General features: G+C 49.3%; 1 protein-coding gene across 1 annotated transcript; it reads left to right on the top strand.

Annotated features, from left to right (window-relative positions):
* Positions 1-7,602: 7,602 nt before the first annotated feature.
* On the top strand, positions 7,603-19,827 carry LOC144695580 (serine protease FAM111A-like). The gene is made up of 4 exons (XM_078566471.1): positions 7,603-8,425; positions 11,760-11,820; positions 14,223-14,284; positions 16,611-19,827. Exons 1-4 carry the CDS (start codon positions 8,387-8,389, stop codon positions 18,435-18,437), a joined length of 1,989 nt encoding a protein of 662 aa, XP_078422597.1. The 5' UTR covers positions 7,603-8,386; the 3' UTR covers positions 18,438-19,827.
* The last annotated feature ends 712 nt before the right edge of the window (positions 19,828-20,539 follow it).

The raw sequence follows: 20,539 nt of genomic DNA, 5'->3' as shown, positions 1-20,539 counted from the left end.
AAAGGGTTAATCCGGGACTCTGCTTGCTGTTCCTGGGAAAAAACATCCTTTTACGAGAAAAATTAATGAAGCAGTGTTAAAGACACTGGAAATCTCTTGACCCTGGTGAACTGTGTACAAAGGGGGGGTCACATGGTGGTTTATGGCTCTGGGTGGATAAAAAAAACCATGCCTGAAAAAATGTTTTAAAATTGGTTTTGGCTTGTGCTTTTGAGAGGTGAAGGACCAAAGATGACATCAGCCTTTTTGCAGTCCCCAGCCAGCAATGAATATAAACTACTCCTGAGATTGAGTACCTGCAACTGATCCATGAAAAGCAGTGCCAGAGTTATCGATTGTTTTGCGGATCAGTGCTGAGGCACCAACCGTACAACCCGGACGCCATTTCAAAGACTCCACCATCAACCCTTTGCCTTTGAACCATTGACTTTTAACCTTTGGCAGAATTCCTCCACTTTCATTTTAGTGTGTGTGAGTGAGTGTGCGTGTGAGTGAGTGTGTGTGAGTGAGAGCGCATGTGTGAGAGCGCGTGTGCGAGCGCGTGTGTGAGAGCGTGTGTGTGAGAGTGCGTGTGTGAGAGTGTGTGTGAGTGAGAGCGCGTGTGTGAGAGCGCGTGTGTGCGAGAACGCGTGTGTGAGAGCGCGTGTGTGCGAGCGTGTGTGTGTGAGAGTGTGTCTGTGTGAAAGTGTGTGTATGTGTGTGTGTTTTTTTTGTTCATGGGATGTGGGCATCGCTGGCTCGGCCAGCATTTATTGCCCACCCACAGTTGCCCTTGTTCAGGGGTCAACCACATTGCTGTGGGTCTGGAGTCACATGTAGGCCAGACCAGGTAAGGATGGCAGATTTCCTTCCCTAAAGGACATCAGTGAACCAGATGGATTTTCATGACAATCAGTAATGGTTTCATGGTCATCATCAGACTTTTAATTCCAGATTTTTATTGAATTCATGTGTGTGTGTGTGTGTGTGTGTGTGTAATTAGTGTAAGTTCATATTCCGTACTGTATCTTAATAAGCTTTGCCTTTCTATTCGACAAGACTGCTTTTATAATAAACCAATAAGCTTGTTCTTTATTGAAAGAAGCCTGGTTGAAGTCTCTTTTATTCTGGGTAACAGTAGTGAAGGTAAATAACTGGCCTGAGTGAACTGAACATTGAAACTAATGTTGTGACCTGTGGAGTAGTCGGCTAGATTAACCGCACACTCCTCCCATCCTAGTCGTAGCACTATACTGATTTGGAACTATATCGCTGTTCCTTCACTGTCACTGGGTCAAAATCCTGGAACTCCCTCCACAAGAGCACTGTGGGTGTACCTACACCACATGGACTGTGGGCAACTGCCCACCACCTTCTCAAGGGCAATTAGGGATGAGTAACAAAATGCTGACCTTGCCAGCGACAGATGTCCACATCCCATAAAAGAATTTTTAAAAAGTCGAGAGAGGTGTTGATGAGGCACAGCTGGGTGCCGCTAGCGAACATATGTAAACCGACGCCGTGCTTTTGGATGATGTTGCTCACTGACACTCAATTTGGGTTCCGCCAGGGCCACTCGGCTCCTGACCTCATTACTGCCTTGGTTCAAACATGGACCAAAGAGCTGAACTCCCGAGGTGAGGTGAGAGTGACTGCCCTTGACATCAAGGCCTTTGGCCAAGTGTGGTATCAAGGAGCCCTGGCAAAACTGGCGTCAATGAGAGTCAGGGGGAAAGCTCTCCACTGGTTGGAGTCATACCTAGCATAAAGGAAGATGGTTGTAGTTCTTGCAGGTCAATTATCTCAGTTCCAGGACATCACTGCAGGAGTTCCTCAGGGTTCCTAAGCCCAAACTTCTTCAGCTGCTTCATCAATGACCTTCCTTCCATCATGTCAGCAGGAATGGGTTTCAGTTCATGGGGCACTGGCACCAGTGCTGGGGTAGAAGGGAGCTATTCTGGTGGGAGGGGCTTCACTTGAACCGTTCTGGGACCAGTGTCCCATTGAATCGAATAACTAGGGCTTTAGAGAGGGCTTTAAACTCAATAGTGGTGTGGGGGGAGGGTTCTGGAGAGAGGAGACGTAGGCTAACAAAGCAAAAAGGACATGGCAGCATTGCAGGGCAGCTGTTTAGGGATTGATACTCAGAGTGTGACAGGAAGGGACAGAGTGTACAAACATAAAAAGCAGTAGTAAATAGGGTCAAAGGGGAAAAAATGGTAAAAAGGCAAAATTCATGGCTGTCTACTTAAACGCACGTAGTACTCAGAACAAAATAAATGAATTAACGGCACAAATAGAGTTTAATGGGCATGATCTTATAGCCATTATGGAGAAGTAGTTGCAAGGAGATCAAAGCTGTGAACTAAGTATTCAGGGGTATGTGACTTTTCGCAAGGACAGGCAGAAAGAAAAAGGTGGTGGGGTAGCTTTGTTAGTATGAGATGGAATAAGTGTGATAGCAAGAAATGATCTTGGATTGGAAGATGTAGAATCTGTGTGGGTGGAGGTTAGAAATAACAAGGGGAAGAAGACACTGGTGGAAGTAGACTATAGGCCCCCTAACAGTGGCTATACTGTAGGACAGAGGATAAATCAGGAGATAATGAGGGCATGTAAAAAGGCAGTATGTTAACCATGGGTTACTTAAATCTTCATGTAGATTGGGAAAATCAAATTGTCAGAGGCAGCCACAAGCAAGAATTTATAGAGCGTATTTGGGACAGTTTCCTGGAACAATATGCTGTGGATCCAACCAGGGTCCAGGCTATTTTGGATCTGGTAATGAGTAATGACACAGGTTTAATAAATAATCTCTGAATAAAAGACCCCATAGGAAACAGTGACCATAACATGGCAGAATTTAGCAGTCAGTTTGAGAGCGAGAAACCTGGGTCGGAAACAATTGTGCTAAACTTACATAAGGGTAATTACAAAGTAATGAGGGCAAAGTTGGCTGGAGTGGACTGGAAAAGGAGTTTAGCAGAAAAGACAGATGATGAACAATGGCAGACATTTAAGAAAATAGTTCATGACCCACAACAAAGATATATCTCAGTGAAAACGAAGGATTCCAGGAAGGGGAAAACCAACCATGGTTAAGTTAAGGAAGTTAAGCACAGTATCAAATTGAAAGAAAAAACATACAATGTGGCAAAGATTAGTGATAAGCAAGAGGATTGGGAAAGTTTTAAAAACCAACAAAAGATGACCAAAAAATGAGGGAGAAAATAAAGTTTGAGGGTAAACTAGCAAGTAATATAAAAATGGATAGTAAAAGCTTCTTTAAATATATAAAAAGGAAGAAAGAGGCAAAAGTGAACATAGGCCCCTTAGAAAATGAGGCTGGTGAAATAATTATGGGGAACCAGGAAATGACAGAGGAGTTGAATAAATACTTTGCATCAGTCTTCATGGTAGAAGACACTAATAGCATTCCAAAAATACTGAAGAATTAAGGGGCAAAAGAGGGGGAGGAAGCAAATACAATAACTATCACAAGAGAAAAATTACTAGGGAAACTAATGGGGCTAAAGTCCAATACGTCTCCTGGACCTGATAGGTTGCATCCTAGGATATTAAAAGAAGTGGCTGCCAAATATTGGATGCACTGGTAGTCATTTTCCAAGAATCCTTAGATCGTGGAAAAGTCCCAGAAGATTGGAAAACTGCCAATGTAACATCCTTATTCAAAATGGGAGACAAATAACAGGTCAGTTAGCTTAACATCCATCATTGGGAAAATGTTAAGAATCTATTATAAAGGATGTAATAGCAGAGCATTTAGAACGACATAATCTAATCAAGCAGAGTCAGCATGGCTTCATGAAGGGAAAATCGTGCCTGACAAATTTATTAGAATTCTTTGAGGAGGTAACAAGCAGGATAGATAAAGGGGAACCAGTAGATGTAATATATTTGGATTTCCAAAAGATGTTTGATAAGGTACTGCACATAAGGCTACTCAATAACATAAGAGCCCATGGTGTTGGGGGTAGTATATTAGCATGGATAATTTTTCCAGGTATTTTTATTTTTGTTTTGGATTTCCAGCATCCGCAGTTTTTTGCTTCTATTTTAGCCTTTACCTTCCCCCATTTTCAATATTATTGTATCTACTATAGAGAAATGTCAAAAAAAATGACAAAGGATAAACAATTTTTTTTTTAACGTGCCTATGATTATTCACCAGGATCGCAGAGAGCTATGACCTGGAGATTGCTCTTCAAGGGTTGTTTATGTTTTGATGAGTGATTGAAGTGAGGAGAGACATGATCTAACTGTAACTCTGCCTCCCTCAAGGATACAGCCCCTCTGACCTTTCACCCCGGCCCCGTTGTGACGTCAGGAACTGAACATGCCCCGCCCCCTCCCGCTGCACGGTCACATGACCGCGGCAGCCAATGAGGAGCGGGGACGGCCGACGCTGACGTTACCCAACCCGGGCCTGCTGCTTCAGGCTTCACCCACTTTCCGGACACAGTGAGGGGGGGGCCGGCCGTCCGTTGGATCGGTGAGAAATGGAGGGAGGGAGGATGGAGCCTCTCTGAACCGCTCCTCTCACCTTCTCCCCGGCAGATGCTGAGACTCTGGCGGGCCCGGGCTGGGGGGGGGGGGAGAGAGAAGCGGGGGTGATTTCGGGGCTCCCCGAGCCTGCGAGAGAGGGGATGGGGCGGGGGGGCGCCCGAGGATTGCAGCTGCTCCGGCCGGACGGGGAATGGGCGGCGTTGAGGCCTCGTTCACGGGTCCGTGTTATTGATGGGGATTAGACACCGGCCCGGAGCGGTCGCTCTCTCACACCGCGTCCCTGATACCCTCCCTCCCGCAAATACCCCACGCCCCGCCCCCCCCCCCATACCTCCTCACCGCCCCCCCCCCAGGATAACCCCGCCCCCCAGGATACCCCCGCCCCCCGCACCGCCCCCCCCCCCCCCCAGGATAACCCCGCCCCCCCAGGATAACCCCGCACCGCCCCCCCCACAGGATACCCCCGCCCCCCCAGGATACCCCCGCCTCCCGCATCGTCCCCCCAGGATACCCCCAGACCCCGCACCGCCCCCCCAGGATACCCCCGCCCCTCTGCACCGCCCCCCCCAGGATACCCCCGCCACCCCAGGATACCCCCACCCCCCAAGGATACCCCCCCGCCCCCAGGATTCCCCTGCCCACCCAGGATACACCCACACCCCGCCCTCCCAGGAAACTCCCGCGCCGCCTCCCCGGGATATCCCCACCCACAGCCCCTCCCAGGATACCCCCACCCCCAGGGTACCCCCCCCCAGCCCCCCCCCCCCCCCCCCCCCAAGGATATCCCCGCCCCCAGCCCCCTCCAGGATGCCCCCTCCAGGATACCCCCTGCCCCCCAGGATGCCCCCTGCCCCTTTCCCCCAAGATGCCCCCCAGGATGCTCCCATCCCCTTCGCCCAGGATGCCCCCCATCCCCTTCGCCCAGGATGCCCCCCATCCCCTTCGCCCAGGATGCCCCCCATCCCCTTCGCCCAGGATGCCCCCCATCCCCTTCGCCCAGGATGCCCCCCATCCCCTTCGCCCAGGATGCCCCCCATCCCCTTCGCCCAGGATGCCCCCCATCCCCTTCGCCCAGGATGCCCCCCATCCCCTTCGCCCAGGATGCCCCCCTTCGCCCAGGATGCCCCCCATCCCCTTCGCCCAGGATGCCCCCCATCCCCTTCGCCCAGGAGGCCCCCCCGGCCCCTTCGCCCAGGAGGCCCCCCCGCCCCCCCGCATACCCCCCCCCGTATACCCCCTGTCCCTGCCCGGACCCATACCCCCCCGGCTATTACCCCCAGGTTACCCACCTCGCCCTGCCCCCCCAGGATACGCCCTCGCCTCGTGGCCCCAGAACGTGCCCCCCACCCCTACGGACACCCTCCTCCCTCGCCTTGCATACCCACCTCCCTCGGCCTCTTTCCCCCCTCCGCTCTCGCCCTCTTTCCCCCCCTCCGCTCTCGCCCTCTTTTCCCCCCCCCTCCGCTCTCGCCCACTTCCCCCCCTCCGCTCTCGCCCTCTTTCCCCCCCTCCGCTCTCGCCCTCTTTCCCCCCCTCCGCTCTCGCCCTCTTTCCCCCCCTCCGCTCTCGCCCTCGTTCCCCCCCTCCGCTCTCGCCCTCGTTCCCCCCCTCCGCTCTCGCCCTCGATCCCCCCCTCCGCTCTCGCCCTCGTTCCCCCCCTCCGCTCTCGCCCTCTTTCCCCCCCTCCGCTCTCGCCCTCTTTCCCCCCCTCCGCTCTCGCCCTCGTTCCCCCCCTCCGCTCTCGCCCTCGTTCCCCCCCTCCGCTCTCGCCCTCGTTCCCCCCCTCCGCTCTCGCCCTCGTTCCCCCCCTCCGCTCTCGCCCTCGTTCCCCCCCTCCGCTCTCGCCCTCGTTCCCCCCCTCCGCTCTCGCCCTCGTTCCCCCCCTCCGCTCTCGCCCTCTTTCCCCCCCCTCCGCTCTCGTCCTCTTTCCCCCCCTCCGCTCTCGCCCTCTTTCCCCCCCTCCGCTCTCGCCCTCTTTCCCCCCCTCCGCTCTCGCCCTCTTTCCCCCCCTCCGCTCTCGCCCTCTTTCCCCCCCTCCGCTCTCGCCCTCTTTCCCCCCCTCCGCTCTCGCCCTCTTCCCCCCCTCCGCTCTCGCCCTCTTTCCCCCCCTCCGCTCTCGCCCTCTTTCCCCCCCTCCGCTCTCGCCCTCTTTCCCCCCCTCCGCTCTCGCCCTCTTTCCCCCCCTCCGCTCTCGCCCTCTTTCCCCCCCTCCGCTCTCGCCCTCTTTCCCCCCCTCCGCTCTCGCCCTCTTTCCCCCCCTCCGCTCTCGCCCTCTTTCCCCCCCTCCGCTCTCGCCCTCTTTCCCCCCCTCCGCTCTCGCCCTCTTTCCCCCCCTCCGCTCTCGCCCTCTTTCCCCCCCTCCGCTCTCGCCCTCTTTCCCCCCCTCCGCTCTCGCCCTCTTTCCCCCCCTCCGCTCTCGCCCTCTTTCCCCCCCTCCGCTCTCGCCCTCTTTCCCCCCCTCCGCTCTCGCCCTCTTTCCCCCCCTCCGCTCTCGCCCTCTTTCCCCCCCTCCGCTCTCGCCCTCTTTCCCCCCCTCCGCTCTCGCCCTCTTTCCCCCCCTCCGCTCTCGCCCTCTTTCCCCCCCTCCGCTCTCGCCCTCTTTCCCCCCCTCCGCTCTCGCCCTCTCTCCCCCCCTCCGCTCTCGCCCTCTTTCCCCCCCTCCGCTCTCGCCCTCTCTCCCCCCCTCCGCTCTCGCCCTCTCTCCCCCCCTCCGCTCTCGCCCTCTCTCCCCCCCTCCGCTCTCGCCCTCTCTCCCCCCCTCCGCTCTCGCCCTCTCTCCCCCCCTCCACGTCCGCCGTCCACCCTTCCCTATCTTCTGTCGCCCACTTCTATTTCCTCCTTTTCTACTCCATTAAACAGGCTCCCCCCACCCCACACCAGATTCCGTAAGCCAATCTCCCCCGGGATATCTGCTGCGCTCATTCATGTTCATATTAGCGGTTATTGTGGGTAGGAGGAATGTGAAGTTGGGGCTATGTTCAGATCAGCCGTGATGCAATGAATATTGGAACAGGCTCTTGGGGTCGAATGGCCGACTTCAGTTCCTAATTCTGGCATCTAACCTCTGGCCTCTTGGCCATCCCCAGTAATAATTGTGACACCATTGGTAGCTGTGCCATCAGTTGCCTGGAATCCCAAGCTCTGGAATTCCCTGCCAGTCCTCTCTACCTCCCTTAAAACCCACTTGTTCAACGAAGCTACCTAATATCTCCTGATGTGGCTCAGTGTCATATTTTGTTTGATAATGATATTGTGAAGCTCCTCGGGATGTTTTATTATGCTAAGGGAACTGTTGTTAAAGGCTCAAATCATCTGGGTACAGGATTATTCGGATGTAGACAGCACTACAGTATGTTAGCCTCCCTCCAATGGTGTCATACTTCACATGTGATCTGAGACAGTGAACATCAACAGTCTATTCGATCATGGAGGGCACCACTGAAAAGCATCACCTTGTCCTTGCCCAGTGCCTTTTCTGCTACGGTGACCATTGGGCAGTGATCTGGTGTGGGGACTCTTTTTGCACTTGCTCATCCATTAGTGCTGGGAGCGAATGTTGCAGTGGTTGCAGTGGTGGAACTCTGCACAGATCGCCACTTCAATCCAGCTTCATCTTGTTTGCTGATCTTAGTCATGCAGTCTATGCTTCACACCATACACTGGAACCTTCTTGAAAAGCAGTGCCCATGGTGATGTGTTCTTTCAAAGTGGCCCCACTTGCCCCGTTTCCAGATGGTTTTGTGGGACAGAATCCCATATTTCTGTTGGGAGGCGTCGAGGGGCCCTAATGGCGATCCTGCCTCTCTGAAAAGGCCCAGTTGATATACTCTCTCATAAACTTTTCTGTTTTTATTTCAGTGCTGCGTGATAAAACCACAGGATGAGTTCCTCGAGTGATGAAGGCAGCCGGACACCTACGGTACTTCTCTCGTTCTCTTTATCAATGCGCTTTCTGGCCCTTCCCGGGCCAGCTCCAGAAACACACATCCCACTGCGGTCCCTGGCTTCATTGAGTGGCCCTCCGCTGGACTTCACCTTCCTGCTGACTCCTTTGTGGCAGCTTTGTACCTCTTGCAGGTCACTCACCCTGATCTCTTCTCACCACCACCCCCCACCAAAATCAGGTTGCCAACCCTTGAGTTGAATCCTGCGCTAGATCAGGCAACTTGGCCGCAAAGCTGTCAACCTCACTCAGTGGGGGCACTGGAGATATTGTAACCATGGCGGTTGTGAGTCATGAACATCGGAGGGCTGCAGAACCAGCCCAGTTGGCACTTGTCCTACCAATCACCCAGCCCCAACATCCACTTCCTAACTTGTCTCTGACTCTGCTTTCATATCTGGGAGATAATTCCATTTGTACTTTTTTTAAAAAAAACAACTTTTCAATTTATTTTCACTAGCTTTTTTTTAATTCTTTCGTGGGATGTGGGTGCTGCTGACAAGACCCGCATTTGTTGCCCACCCCTATTTGCCCTTGAAATGAATGGCTTGCTCCACCATTTGAGGGCAACTAAGAGTCTACCGCATTGCTGTGGGTCTGGAGTCACATGTAGGCCAGACTGGGTGAGGATGGCAGATTTCCTTCCCTAAAGGGACATTAAGGAACCAGATGGGTTTTTACAACAATCAGTGATGGTTGTCATGGTCACCGTGACGGAAACTGGTTTTCAATTCCAGATTTATTAACTGAATTTAAATTCCACCAGCTGCCATGATGGGATTTGAACCCATGTCCTCAGAGCATTAGCCTGGACCTCTGGATTACTAGCCCAGTGACAGCACCATTATGCAAATATCTTCCACTAGTTCTATCTTCTATCTTTGTTTTGCCATTCTGGCCGGTCTTTTTGGAGCCCCCTCAATGTAGTCTTTTCACTGTATCTTTTCCTTTATGCAGAAAACAGATAAAGGCCAAGAGCAAAAAGGGAGGGGGATTAATCTTAAACTTAGAGCTAAGCTGTTCAAGGGTGAAGTCTGGAGGCACTTCTTCACACAAAGGACAGTGGAGCCCTCTGCCTTCAAAGTTGTTGAGGCTGGGAGTGGACAGAATTTTTCAAGACTGAGATTGATAGATTTTCTTTTGTTAGTTAATCTTACTAAGGATTCCAGAATCAAGTTGGCCAGATAGAATTAAACTGCAGATCAGCCGTGGTTTTAATTGAACAGCACTCAGAGGCTTCAGGGGCTGAATGGCCTCCCTTTGCTCTTGTTAAGATGGAGCAGCGGAGGCAGAGAGCATGGCAGCTTTCCTGGGAATAGGCGAGCCAAGCATTTGAAGAGAAGGTGGGGAAATGCAGGAATATGGAGATGCTAGATTTAATATTGGATTGTTCTAGTAAAGTGTTGCAGGTGATATTGGGCTGGATGGTTCCCTTTCATGCTGTGATATCCTATTTAATTTTTAGTGTATACCTTTTGAGAGCCCACTGAAACGTTTCAAGGCTTTTCTAATTGATTCCACGTAGCTTGTGAAGGAATGTGTCTACAAGGGGTTAATGATATTTGGGGCTCCACGTCACTTGCTTGTGATGCTAGAATGAGTTGTCACGTGTGTGATTTTATTTGTTAATGCCAGTCCTGCAGCTTATTGTTTTCTAACTGGAGAAGCTAAACCCTTTCCGACAACCTTATAAGAGTAACAAAGCTGCTTTTTATTTTAAAAGTCATTTATCACTTTGACTACATCATCTTCCTCCAGTCACTGTTCGGCCCGTTGATTCCATGCTTGCTCCCCGTGGAGCAATCCAGTCTAGTGGTGGTAATATAATGCATTGTCTTGTCAAAGCAAAGCTCAATAAAGGGTTCTTCTCTATCACCAAAGGTGCTGATTGATGCTGCAGGGTTGGCCCTCCTCTTGGTCTCAGTTGAAATTCTTTATAAGTGAAAAATTGAGTTGCCAGAGGAGCAGTGTCACTTGATGGAAGTGCAGGCCTGTGATAATGTCTATAGCAGTGTAGCTTCAACTTGTCCTTCAGTTGATTGAGGTACCCTCTTGGGGAAAATTCGGTGATCCCGCAGTCCTGTGTGTTTATTGTCCAACTCCCACATGTCCATAGGAATTACTATTTAATACCAGAATAGCAATCTTGCCTGAAGCCCTGGTTTATTCCCTTCTGTGAGGCATTCTGGCCAGTTGTAATTGGGCTGTGAGCCATACCTCCTGGAGACTGATGACCCGAACCCTGCCATTCTTTGGGTCAGTCCCAAGCTTGTTAGTTGCATGTGTGCATTCTTAAAACAAATGTAGCATTAAAAAACTGGAATTGTGCAATGCAAACCATTCCAGAAACCAGCCTGGCTTTCAGCTAAAATTTCAGACCTGATTGTGCCTGGTGTTTTTGACATCTGGGACTGTTTTAAAATTTCTTAAATGTTGCAATTAAAGTCAGTGGCATATCGGCTGTAATATTTTAATTGGGCATGCTATTGGTGTTCGCATTGTAAAATGGAGTATCAGTTGAAACTTGTTTTAGAGTGCAGTGCACTGGCATTTGCTTCCTATTAAGTAGGCTAACACTTCTCGTTCTCGATATCCTGTAGAATTACTCCTTAGGCGAGGTAGTGAAGGACTGCTGGGCTCACAGAGCCATACTCCTCCAAGAGTCAGGACTTGCAGAAGAAGCTTGGGTGTTGGAGGTGGGGTGGTAACAGTGACAGCAGTATCTACCATCTAGAAGATGCACTGCAGCAACTCACCAAGGCTCCTTAGACAGCACCTTCCAAACCCATGACCGCTACCATCTAGGATGAGGGCAGCAGACACGTGGGAACACCACCGCCTGGAAGTTCCCCTTCAAGCTATTCGCCATCCTGACTTGGAAATATATCGCTGTTCTTTCACTGTTGCTGGGTCAAAACCCTGGAACTCCCTCCCTAACAACACTGTGGGTGTACCTACGCCACATGAACTGCAGTGGTTCAAGAAGGCAGCTCACATCCCATGAATGAATAAAAAGAAACAGGATTGTAAGGGTGGAACCTTGGCTGAAATGTTACTGGTTGAATCTAATGTCACCTTCAAACCCCCTTCCTGAATTATACTTCACAATTTTTAAATATTTGCAAACTTGATTTATGTTTCCTTGGAAGGGTCTCACATACTGACATAGGTCAATGAATAAAAGCCCCAAGACCTGTACTGTTGCAGCGAAATTTATAGCCCAGGCGCTCACGTCTGTGGACAAGATTGTTGGACCAGACGGCAGGGGGAAGATTCCTGTTGAGTAACAATGAATCCTTGTCTTACACAGCCACAAGATGCAAGTGGCCCCAGGAAGGATGGCAACCCTCTACAAAGGAACATAAAGCAAGGTATGAGATGAGAGTGACTAGCTGGGGTGGTGGAAGGGGGCAGTGGGGTAATCAGGAGCGAGTTAAACACTTCCTGACAGCATTGACAGTAGTCAGGTTGTCTCGCCACTTTAGAATCTGGTGCATGGTGAGAGGTAAAGTTTCAGTGCTAAACTAGGGGGGTGTTAGTTTTGTAAAATGCATCTTTCACACATGCATTTTCCAACAGCCCTCATTTTGAAGGCACAATTTATCAAATGAAATGCACTTTGCTTTAAAATTCCTTAGTTTATATTGTTATTTTAATAGCTATGTCCTTTCCACAGTGCATATTACAAAGGCATTGATAAAGTTATACATTTTTTTGGAAATAGGTTTGTTTTTTTCCCCTTCGTTTCGTTTAGATTTCTGCTGATCCCATGTTCTTAGCGATGTCCCTTCTGCCAGGTTCAGAACTTGGCAGAACATGTTGTGCTACCTTAGCTTGAGTTCTGATTTGCAAATGATTCATTGAAAAACTTAATGACAATTTAAATGGAGAAAAAAAAAGTTATGCTTAAGCTCCCATTACGGTTCAGTGGATGAATATACAGCCTGGTGTGGTCCCTAGAATGGGAGACAGGGAAGGTTCCAAATTTAATCACTAGTTTGTGCTGAGTTTGATTATCAGACAGATGACATTAGCTAAATCCTATAATTGGACGAAGCATCCTTGTGTTAGTGAGGAGAGGGGGAAAAGAAAGCCTCATCACCACGTTGGACAAGGGCAGGCGTGACATGTTGAGTGAGCACAAGGTCGTGTTCGATTGGTGATGCTTTCTCAATAGTTGAATCACTTTGCACACAGTTAACCAGACTTGTGCGTTCAGAAGAGGACTTTGGGTGAGCGATGGATCTGCCAGTCTAGATGGAATTAGACTTGTGGATGAGTTGAGGAGCCAACAAAACTAAGAAACAGCCAGCAGCACCTCTCATGTCCCGAGGACATTCCAAAAGCACTCAACAGCCCATGACGTACTTTTCAATTCTTGTCTTGAAAGTGGCACCTCTGACTGCCTAAGCATTGTATTGAAGTGGGGTTTTACACCCCAGTCTCGAGTGGAAATGGAACTCATATAACTCTTGAGTAGTGAGTTTTCAATCAGCTGAGATACAGCTGATAACAGCTCCAGGTTTCTACATCTCAAGTTTGCGCAAGGGTGTCACTTACACAGAGGATTTTGTAACAGTCACCTTTTCTGCTATTACATTGGGGCTCTTGGAAGGGCACTGTTGTTTCAGTGCTCCTAGGTTATTTTTTTCCTTTACTCTTTCATGGGATGTTGGCATCGTTGGCAAGGCTGGCATTTGTAGCCCATTCCCTAATTTCCCTTGAAACTGAGTGGTTTTCTAGGCCTTTTCAGAGGGCAGTCAAGAGTCAACCACATTGCTGTGGACCTGGAGTCTCATAGGCCAGACCGGGTAAGGAGGGCAGATTTCCTTCCCTAAAGGACATTAGTGAACCAGATGGGTTTTTGCGACAATTGATGATAGTTTCACGGTCACCATTATTGAGACTAGCTTTCAATTCCAGATTTATTAGTTGAGTTTAAACTCCTCCAGCTGCCGTGGTGGGATTTGAACCTGTGAACTAATAATCCAGAGACTCTGGGGACAATGAAGTTACCACTGTGCCCATTTAAGACAGAAATTAGGAGAAATTTCTTTTGTGAGGGTTCGGAACTCTCTTCCTCACAAGGTGTTGGAAGCAGAGCCTTTGAATATTTTTAAGGCAGGGGTAAATTCTTGATAAGTAAGGGGGTGAAAGGTTACTGGGGGTAGATGGGAATGTGGGGGTTGAGGTTAAAATCAGATGAGCCATGACCTTATTGAATGGCGGAGCAAGCTTTGCGGGGGTTGAGTGATTTACTGCTTCTAATTCGGATGTTCATTATGCAACCATGAGGAAGGGAATACTGTTCCGGATTCCCACTCTTGAGCAATAACTGGTGGCCCTGCAGGAAGTACACACAGGGACGTAAAATAAGGACCAGATTTGATTGGGCTGCTGAATAGTGGGTCAGCGCCCACTTTAAGACTCTTGGGGCACGATGACCATTTCGGTATGATTTCGGAGGGCAGTCAGCACTTGTGGTACTTGAATGCTAATTTTTGCTAACCGTCTAGCGGAGGGTCAATGTATTCAGGAGCAGAGGATATGCTAGAGTTAGCAGGCCGGTTGTTCCTTGTAATGAGAAATGGCAGGCAAACATTTCGGCATGAAACTTTGTAAGAATTGATAAAAGGATATCAACCTGGAATGTTGACCCATCTCCCACAGACCAGCTGTGTACTTCTAGTCCTTTCTATTCATCTTTCATTTCCAGCATGTGCAGTTTTTCTTCTTTTTAGTTTAAAATAATTTAACCTTTCCTTTCTTTCAGAATCTGACTGCCTAGTTCGATTTGCGGTGTCAGGTGCTGAGAATCATTACCAGGAGTGTCAGGTAGAATATTTTAAATCCTACTTCACGGCAGCGGCTTTGTTCTTCCCTGCACTTTTTTTTAATTCATTCGTGGGATGTGGGCTTCGCTGGCTGTTCCAGCATTTATTGCCCATCCCTAACTGCCCTTGAGAAGGTGGTGGTGAGCTGCCTTCTTGAACCGTTGCAGTCCATGTGGTGTAGGTACACCAACAGTGCTGTTAGGAAGGGAGTTCCAGGATTTTGACCCAGTGACAGTGAAGAAACAGCGTTATATTTCCAAGTCAGGATGGCGAGTGACTTGGAGGGGAATTTCCAGGTGGTGGTGTTCCCATGTGTCTGCTGCCCTTGTCCTTCTAGATGTTTGTGTTCGTGGGTTTGGAAGGTGCTGTCGAAGGAGCCTTAGTGAATTCCTTCAGTGCATCTGCTGCTACTGTGCATTGGTAGTGGAATGAATGAATGTTTGTGGATATGGTGCCAATCAAGGTGGCTGCTTCGTCCTGGATGGTGTCAAGCTTCTCAAGTATTGTGGGAGCTGCACTCATCCAGGCAAGTGGGGAGTATTCCATCACACTCCTGACTTGTGCCTTGTAGATGATGGACAGGCTTTGGGGAGTCAGGAGGTGAGTTACTCGCTGCAGGATTCCCAGCCTCTGACCTGCTCTTGTAACCACAGTATTTATATGGCTAGTCCAGTTCAGTTTCTGGTCAATGGTAACCCCCAGGATGTTGATAATGGGGATTCAGTGATGGGAATGCCCATTGAATGTCAAGGGGCGATGGTTAGATTCTCTCTTGTTGGTACTGACACTTATGTGTCGTGAATGTTACTTGCCACTTGTCAGCCCAAGCTTGGATATTGTCCAGGTCTTGCTGCATTTGGACATGGACTGCTTCAGTATCTGAAGAGTCGCGAATGGTGTTGAACATTGTACAATCATCAGTGAACATACCCACTTCTGGCCTTATGATGGAAGGAAGGTCATTGATGAAGCAGCTGAAGATGGTTGTGCTGAGGACACTATCCTGAGGAACTCCGGAACTGAAGAACTTAATATAACTGAATCGAAAGCTTTCTGCCGTGTTAATACCAGCATAAATCGGTGGCACATTGGACTAGAGCACTGCCACTGGCAGCAGAATTTGCTGCAGATTTGCGCATAGAATCACGAAAGTTTATGGCACAGAAAGAGACCACTTGGCCCATCGTGTCTGTGCTGGCCGAGAAACAAGCCACCCAGTCTAATCCCACTTTCCAGCACTTGGTCCGTAACCTTGTAGGTTACGGCAATTGAGCTGCATATTCAGACACCTTTTCAATGAGTTGTGGGTTTCTGCCCTGTGCAGTTGATACTCTGATGATCTACTGCTCATTGATTTGTAACTCGCTGGGAGGGGACAGGGATGTAGATTTAGAGGAGATGCTGTTTTGAGCAGAGCAGAGATTGCAGTAATATCGCCATAGGGCTTGGGGGAAATCTGGGAGGCAAAGCCGTGCCAAGCTAACTCACTTGGGCTTTCAAAGGCTGTGCCAGTTGCGGCTTGCAGACACCTACCCATTACCCTCGATTCTGGCACTCATCAGAAAAAGATAGAGAGAGAATGTTGGGATGGGAGTGTCTCTCCTGATGGCTGTTAGTCAGTACGTTGGCCATTGCGAAGTCGCATACTCCAGAACAGAGACGGTCATAAGTTTGGTCATTTATCTGTGACTGCGCCAGTCTTGATGCAGAGATCATGACTGGTCCCTGTCATCGGACAAGAGAGGGAAGAGCCAGCTGAAATTCTTGATGCTGATTGCTATCTAATGGAAATCAAGTGCCATGTGGGTGAAGAGAATAGCTTTGGGTTGTAATTTTTTAAAAAAATTCTTTGGGGTGTGGGGTCGCTGGCTCGCTCAGCATTATTACCCTTGACCTTCTTGGTGGTAGCAGACACATGGGAACACCACCAAGCCACGCACCATCCTGACTTGGAACCAAATTGCCGTTCCTTCACTGTCGCTGGGACAAAATCCTGGCACTCCCTCCCTAACAGCACAGTGGGTGTACCTACACCACATGGACTGCAGCGGTTCAAGAAGGCAGCTCACCACCACCTTCTCAAGGGAAAGGCAATAAATGCTGGCCTATCCAGCGAAGCCTGCATCCCATAAAAGGACAGGGGAAAAAATTACAACCCAACACTGCCTCACCCTAAGGTTCGTAATGCCTCACCAACCCCTGCCCACTAAGATCTAGGCTTGCACATTAAGAATGGTTGCTTGGCCAGTAAGCGCTTGATGAATCATAGCTTGGCATGTTCATGAAAGGAAAAAGTGTAAAATATTGATAAATTTCTGTCTCTGCAGATGATGAACACTCGAAGCAAGAAGATGGGTGACTGTAACCCATGGGGAGAAAGCAAACTGCAACCGGGCAGCTATAGCAACGAGTTTAGTCCGAAGAATGGGAAAATTCTCAGGAACAAATATGCAAACAAGAAGTGTGGGATACAAAACTTCCAGAGAAAAGAGTTCACTTTCAGTGTGTGTGGGGACCCAGATAATATCCAGTATGCGTTTGCTGCAGATCCGAGTGACACCTTGCTCTTCGCGTTGAATACGTCCTGTGACTTTGAAGAGAAGGTGAAAAGTGACAACACAATCCTTGCCTATGGAGAGGGCCCGCTGAAAGGATTAGTGAACCTCGATATCCTCTGCTGCTACTTACCCCAGCACTCCCACTTTCGGCTGCTGTTCCTGCGGAGCCAGAATCGCGACGGTGGCGAGCGGCCACACCCTCCGGAGTACCCACGTAACAAGAGCCACGTTCTCTTCTACGTTGAGCCAAGCGGCAGGATGGCAGGCAACACCACCCAGAGGATCGTCCTGGCGGACCGGATAGCCCAGGGGCAGACCAAGCTGTGCATCCTGGGCTTCGAGGGCGAGACCATTCGGGAAACATTGGTCAACGATGGCCGCTTCGACTCCAAGATCGAGGACGACACCCACAAACTGCTGGAGAAGGTGGACCCACCGCGGAAGATCCAGTTCAACAACACAGTGGACACGCTGCACGACCGCAGCTTTCAAATCGAGATGACTGGCCCCAGGAAGAAGGCCATTGACGACGGCAGGAGCCCAAAGCCGAGAGCAAGTAAATCTGCGGAGTCAGCAGCGCAGATGACCAAGAAGGAGCTGGACGGGAAGTTGTATGAGGCTGGCCGCAATCTGCTTCCAAAGTGGCACCTGGAGAGCCGCCGTGCCTCCCTGTTGAAATTCAAGCAGTCAGTTTCCAGGAACGCCGACCTGGCTAAAGTGTCAGAAAGGCAGTACCTGAACCGGCTCCACCAAGAGGCCCTGTCGTCCGTGCCGGCCAGGGCTTTCCGCTGCATCTCTGACCACCTCTCCAGCGTGGGCTGCATCGCCTGGAAATCTTCCACCACACAGGGCAGCGGCACCTGCTTCGTCCTGAAGGACAGGTACGTGGTCACCTGCTACCACGTGGTGGAGATGATGACGGAGAATGCCGTCGGGTTCGGCGGCTGGCCCACTCTAATCCGCGACTGCGCAGAGGTCTTCTTTGGCTACGAGCAGGAGGGCCAGAGAGGCGAGCCGTTGAAGCTGGTGGCCTGGCTGGAGATTTACGACCAAATGCTCGACTATGCTGTCCTGGAGCTGGAGAGCTCCCCAGGAGCCCCGGGGCTGATGGAGTGCTATGCCACCCCCCCGAAAACCGGCATCCTCTACATCACCGGCCACCCCGAAGGAGACAAGAAGAAAATCTGCCCTTGCTCGGTCGTGACCTGTGATCAGAGGGCAGCTGGCTATGCACCGCAGCCTGTGGAAATCTTAAGATCTGAGATCACCAGAGAAGATACTGAAGATTATACGCATGATACGGTCTTGATTGCGAGTCAAGCTTTCAATAGACTCAAATACTCCAATGTAATCACATACAAAACAGAATTCCACTACGGTGCTGCTGGATCGCCGATATTTAACTCTGAGGGATCCCTAGTTGCGTTGCACTGTGGCGGTGAGACATACAAGAAAAATAAAGACCCGGAAAAGTTTTACATTGAACTTGGAAGACCCATTCTGCTTATTCTCCACGATATAATTAGCAAGAACGACGGTACCACGACGGAAAAGACAAAGCAAATCATCGTCGCGCTACAAAACTCTTTGAAGTGAAACGTACACGGCCAGAGAACAGATCAGGGAGACGAAGCTAAGATTCAGGAAAGAAAGTGGGAAGGGCTGTATACTGGCCAAGAAAGCTGTCAGATGAATGGAAAAGGTACAATTGAATCTCGCTTTTGAAGGGGCCCACCTGAAGAATTAACCCATTGACCACACAGTTTGCTCGAATGCAGAGATTTGGCCAGCAGCCACTAACTTGCATGTATTTTTTAGGGGTGCTGTTGTCTGGCAATGGAGAAATATACAGCAACTCGTTCAGTGAGGTGACAGCGTAAATTTACCCGAGGCTAGAGACTGGAAACGGTGCAGAGTTCCATGTTAGGGGGAATGTATAAAGGGTGATTTATTTTTGTTTTTTTGTAAGGCTTTGCTCCAAGTGTGGGAGCCTCACTATTTCAAATATTAGGTTGGAATTAGGGAAACATTCAACAGGGAATCATCGAGGAGGATGTCTTTTGACTAGTCTAACGACATCTTTCTTATTTTACCCGAAATCAGTGTGGAGCAGTCTCTACAAATCTGTAATCCTTGTTTCTGTAACAACATTCCCCACCCTTCCATCCTCAGTCAAGTAGCACTTGTGTGAGTCCAGATGGTAAATGTATTTGAGGGCACCAGTGATCACAGCCAAGCCCCATTCTTTTCCTTGTGAGTTTTCTGACACTGGCAATCGGGAACGAGGATCCTGGCTTCATTTACTCCCTCCCCAGCTCTGGTGCTTAGGCTGATTTTAGCCCGATGCTTCTACTCAGGTCAGAGACCGAGGGGTTCGAGCTGCAACCTTTGGTCCATGTAACATGTTAAGCTGTTGTCTCTTGGAGAACTGAGATTTTTTTTTTTGCCCCAATAAAATAAAGAAAAATGACTTCAGTTTAAATGGCGTTTGGCCAGTTCTGGACCAAGTGCGAGATTTTGTTTGTGTTGCATTTTCAGATTTTTGATTGGAAGATTTCTTCGTATATGCCATTGCGTCCAATTTCAAAAGCCCAAACTGACTGGTTTGCGCGTTATTTCAAAACTCTTTTCATTGTCAAATTTAAAGAAGATTTTGTATTCTCTCCACCTGATGACAATGCCCTTTTAAGGATTCTTTCATGGTGCATTGAAAGGACAATAGTATCAGATCAGCAGTAGTTTTAAAACTTTCTGTTCCAACAGCTCGTTGGAAATATCATTTGCATTCTCGGGGGTCCCCTACCCCACCCAGACTTCCAAAAGACAGTGTTAACTGTGGCAAGGAAATCAGTGCTGCTGTGGCAGATTAGCATATACAGAAACAGCTTGGCTAGTAATTCAGCAAATACAGGGGAAAAAAAACATGACCATATTAGGTAAACGCATTTTCTTACGCATCACCTAATTTTCCTTTGGGGACCTCTTTTTTAAAAAAAAAATCCCAGTTTGCAAACCCGAGTTCTAACGTAGCTTTGAAAATGGTCACAGGCCCCTTTTTATTTCCTTTCACATGCCTCCCCCTTTGATAAGGTCTTGTGTCCACTATATCTGTTGCAACAAAACATTTTCAATTAGGCTTGTGCAGAAAAAGGAGGACTTAAATATAAAAAGGTGCCAAATTATAATGTCATTGTATTACAGCCCACAGTATTTTGCTTTCATCTTGTGCATTTGCACCATGTGCTGCCAAACTCTTCAATGGGGTGGAGGTCCCCCTTTCACTCTATAATTTACTCGTAGATATGCGAGGAAGATTTTCCATTTATGATTTATCAAAAGTTAATGGAAGAAATAACGTACACCATTTTTAAAAAGATTTGAACTCTAGTAGAACTATTTCATTGCCGGCTTATGGCCTACAACTTTATCCCACCCAGTTTATATATTAGTCCTAAAGCAACTGAACTGGTTTTGTTTAAATAAAAGGCGACTGCTCATTCTCAACTTGTCTATTGTTCGTGCGTCAGTCAGGACTGGAAGGTCAGTGAGCTATATGACCATGAAGGGGTATCACAGCTTGATGGTAAGAGTTTTCCAACACCCCCATGCATTCGCCTGCTCACAGCTATTGATGGAAAGCAATTAGGAGTGTGAAACCACTCCCCCTCTTCTCCCCACCCCAACCACCACCTCAGCTA

Source organism: Cetorhinus maximus, chromosome 21, assembly GCF_964194155.1.
Source record: "Cetorhinus maximus chromosome 21, sCetMax3.hap1.1, whole genome shotgun sequence".
Taxonomy (NCBI): Eukaryota; Metazoa; Chordata; class Chondrichthyes; order Lamniformes; family Cetorhinidae; genus Cetorhinus; species Cetorhinus maximus.
The sequence above is the reverse complement of the archived record's forward strand: the minus strand, read 5'-3'. Positions and strand labels throughout refer to the sequence as shown.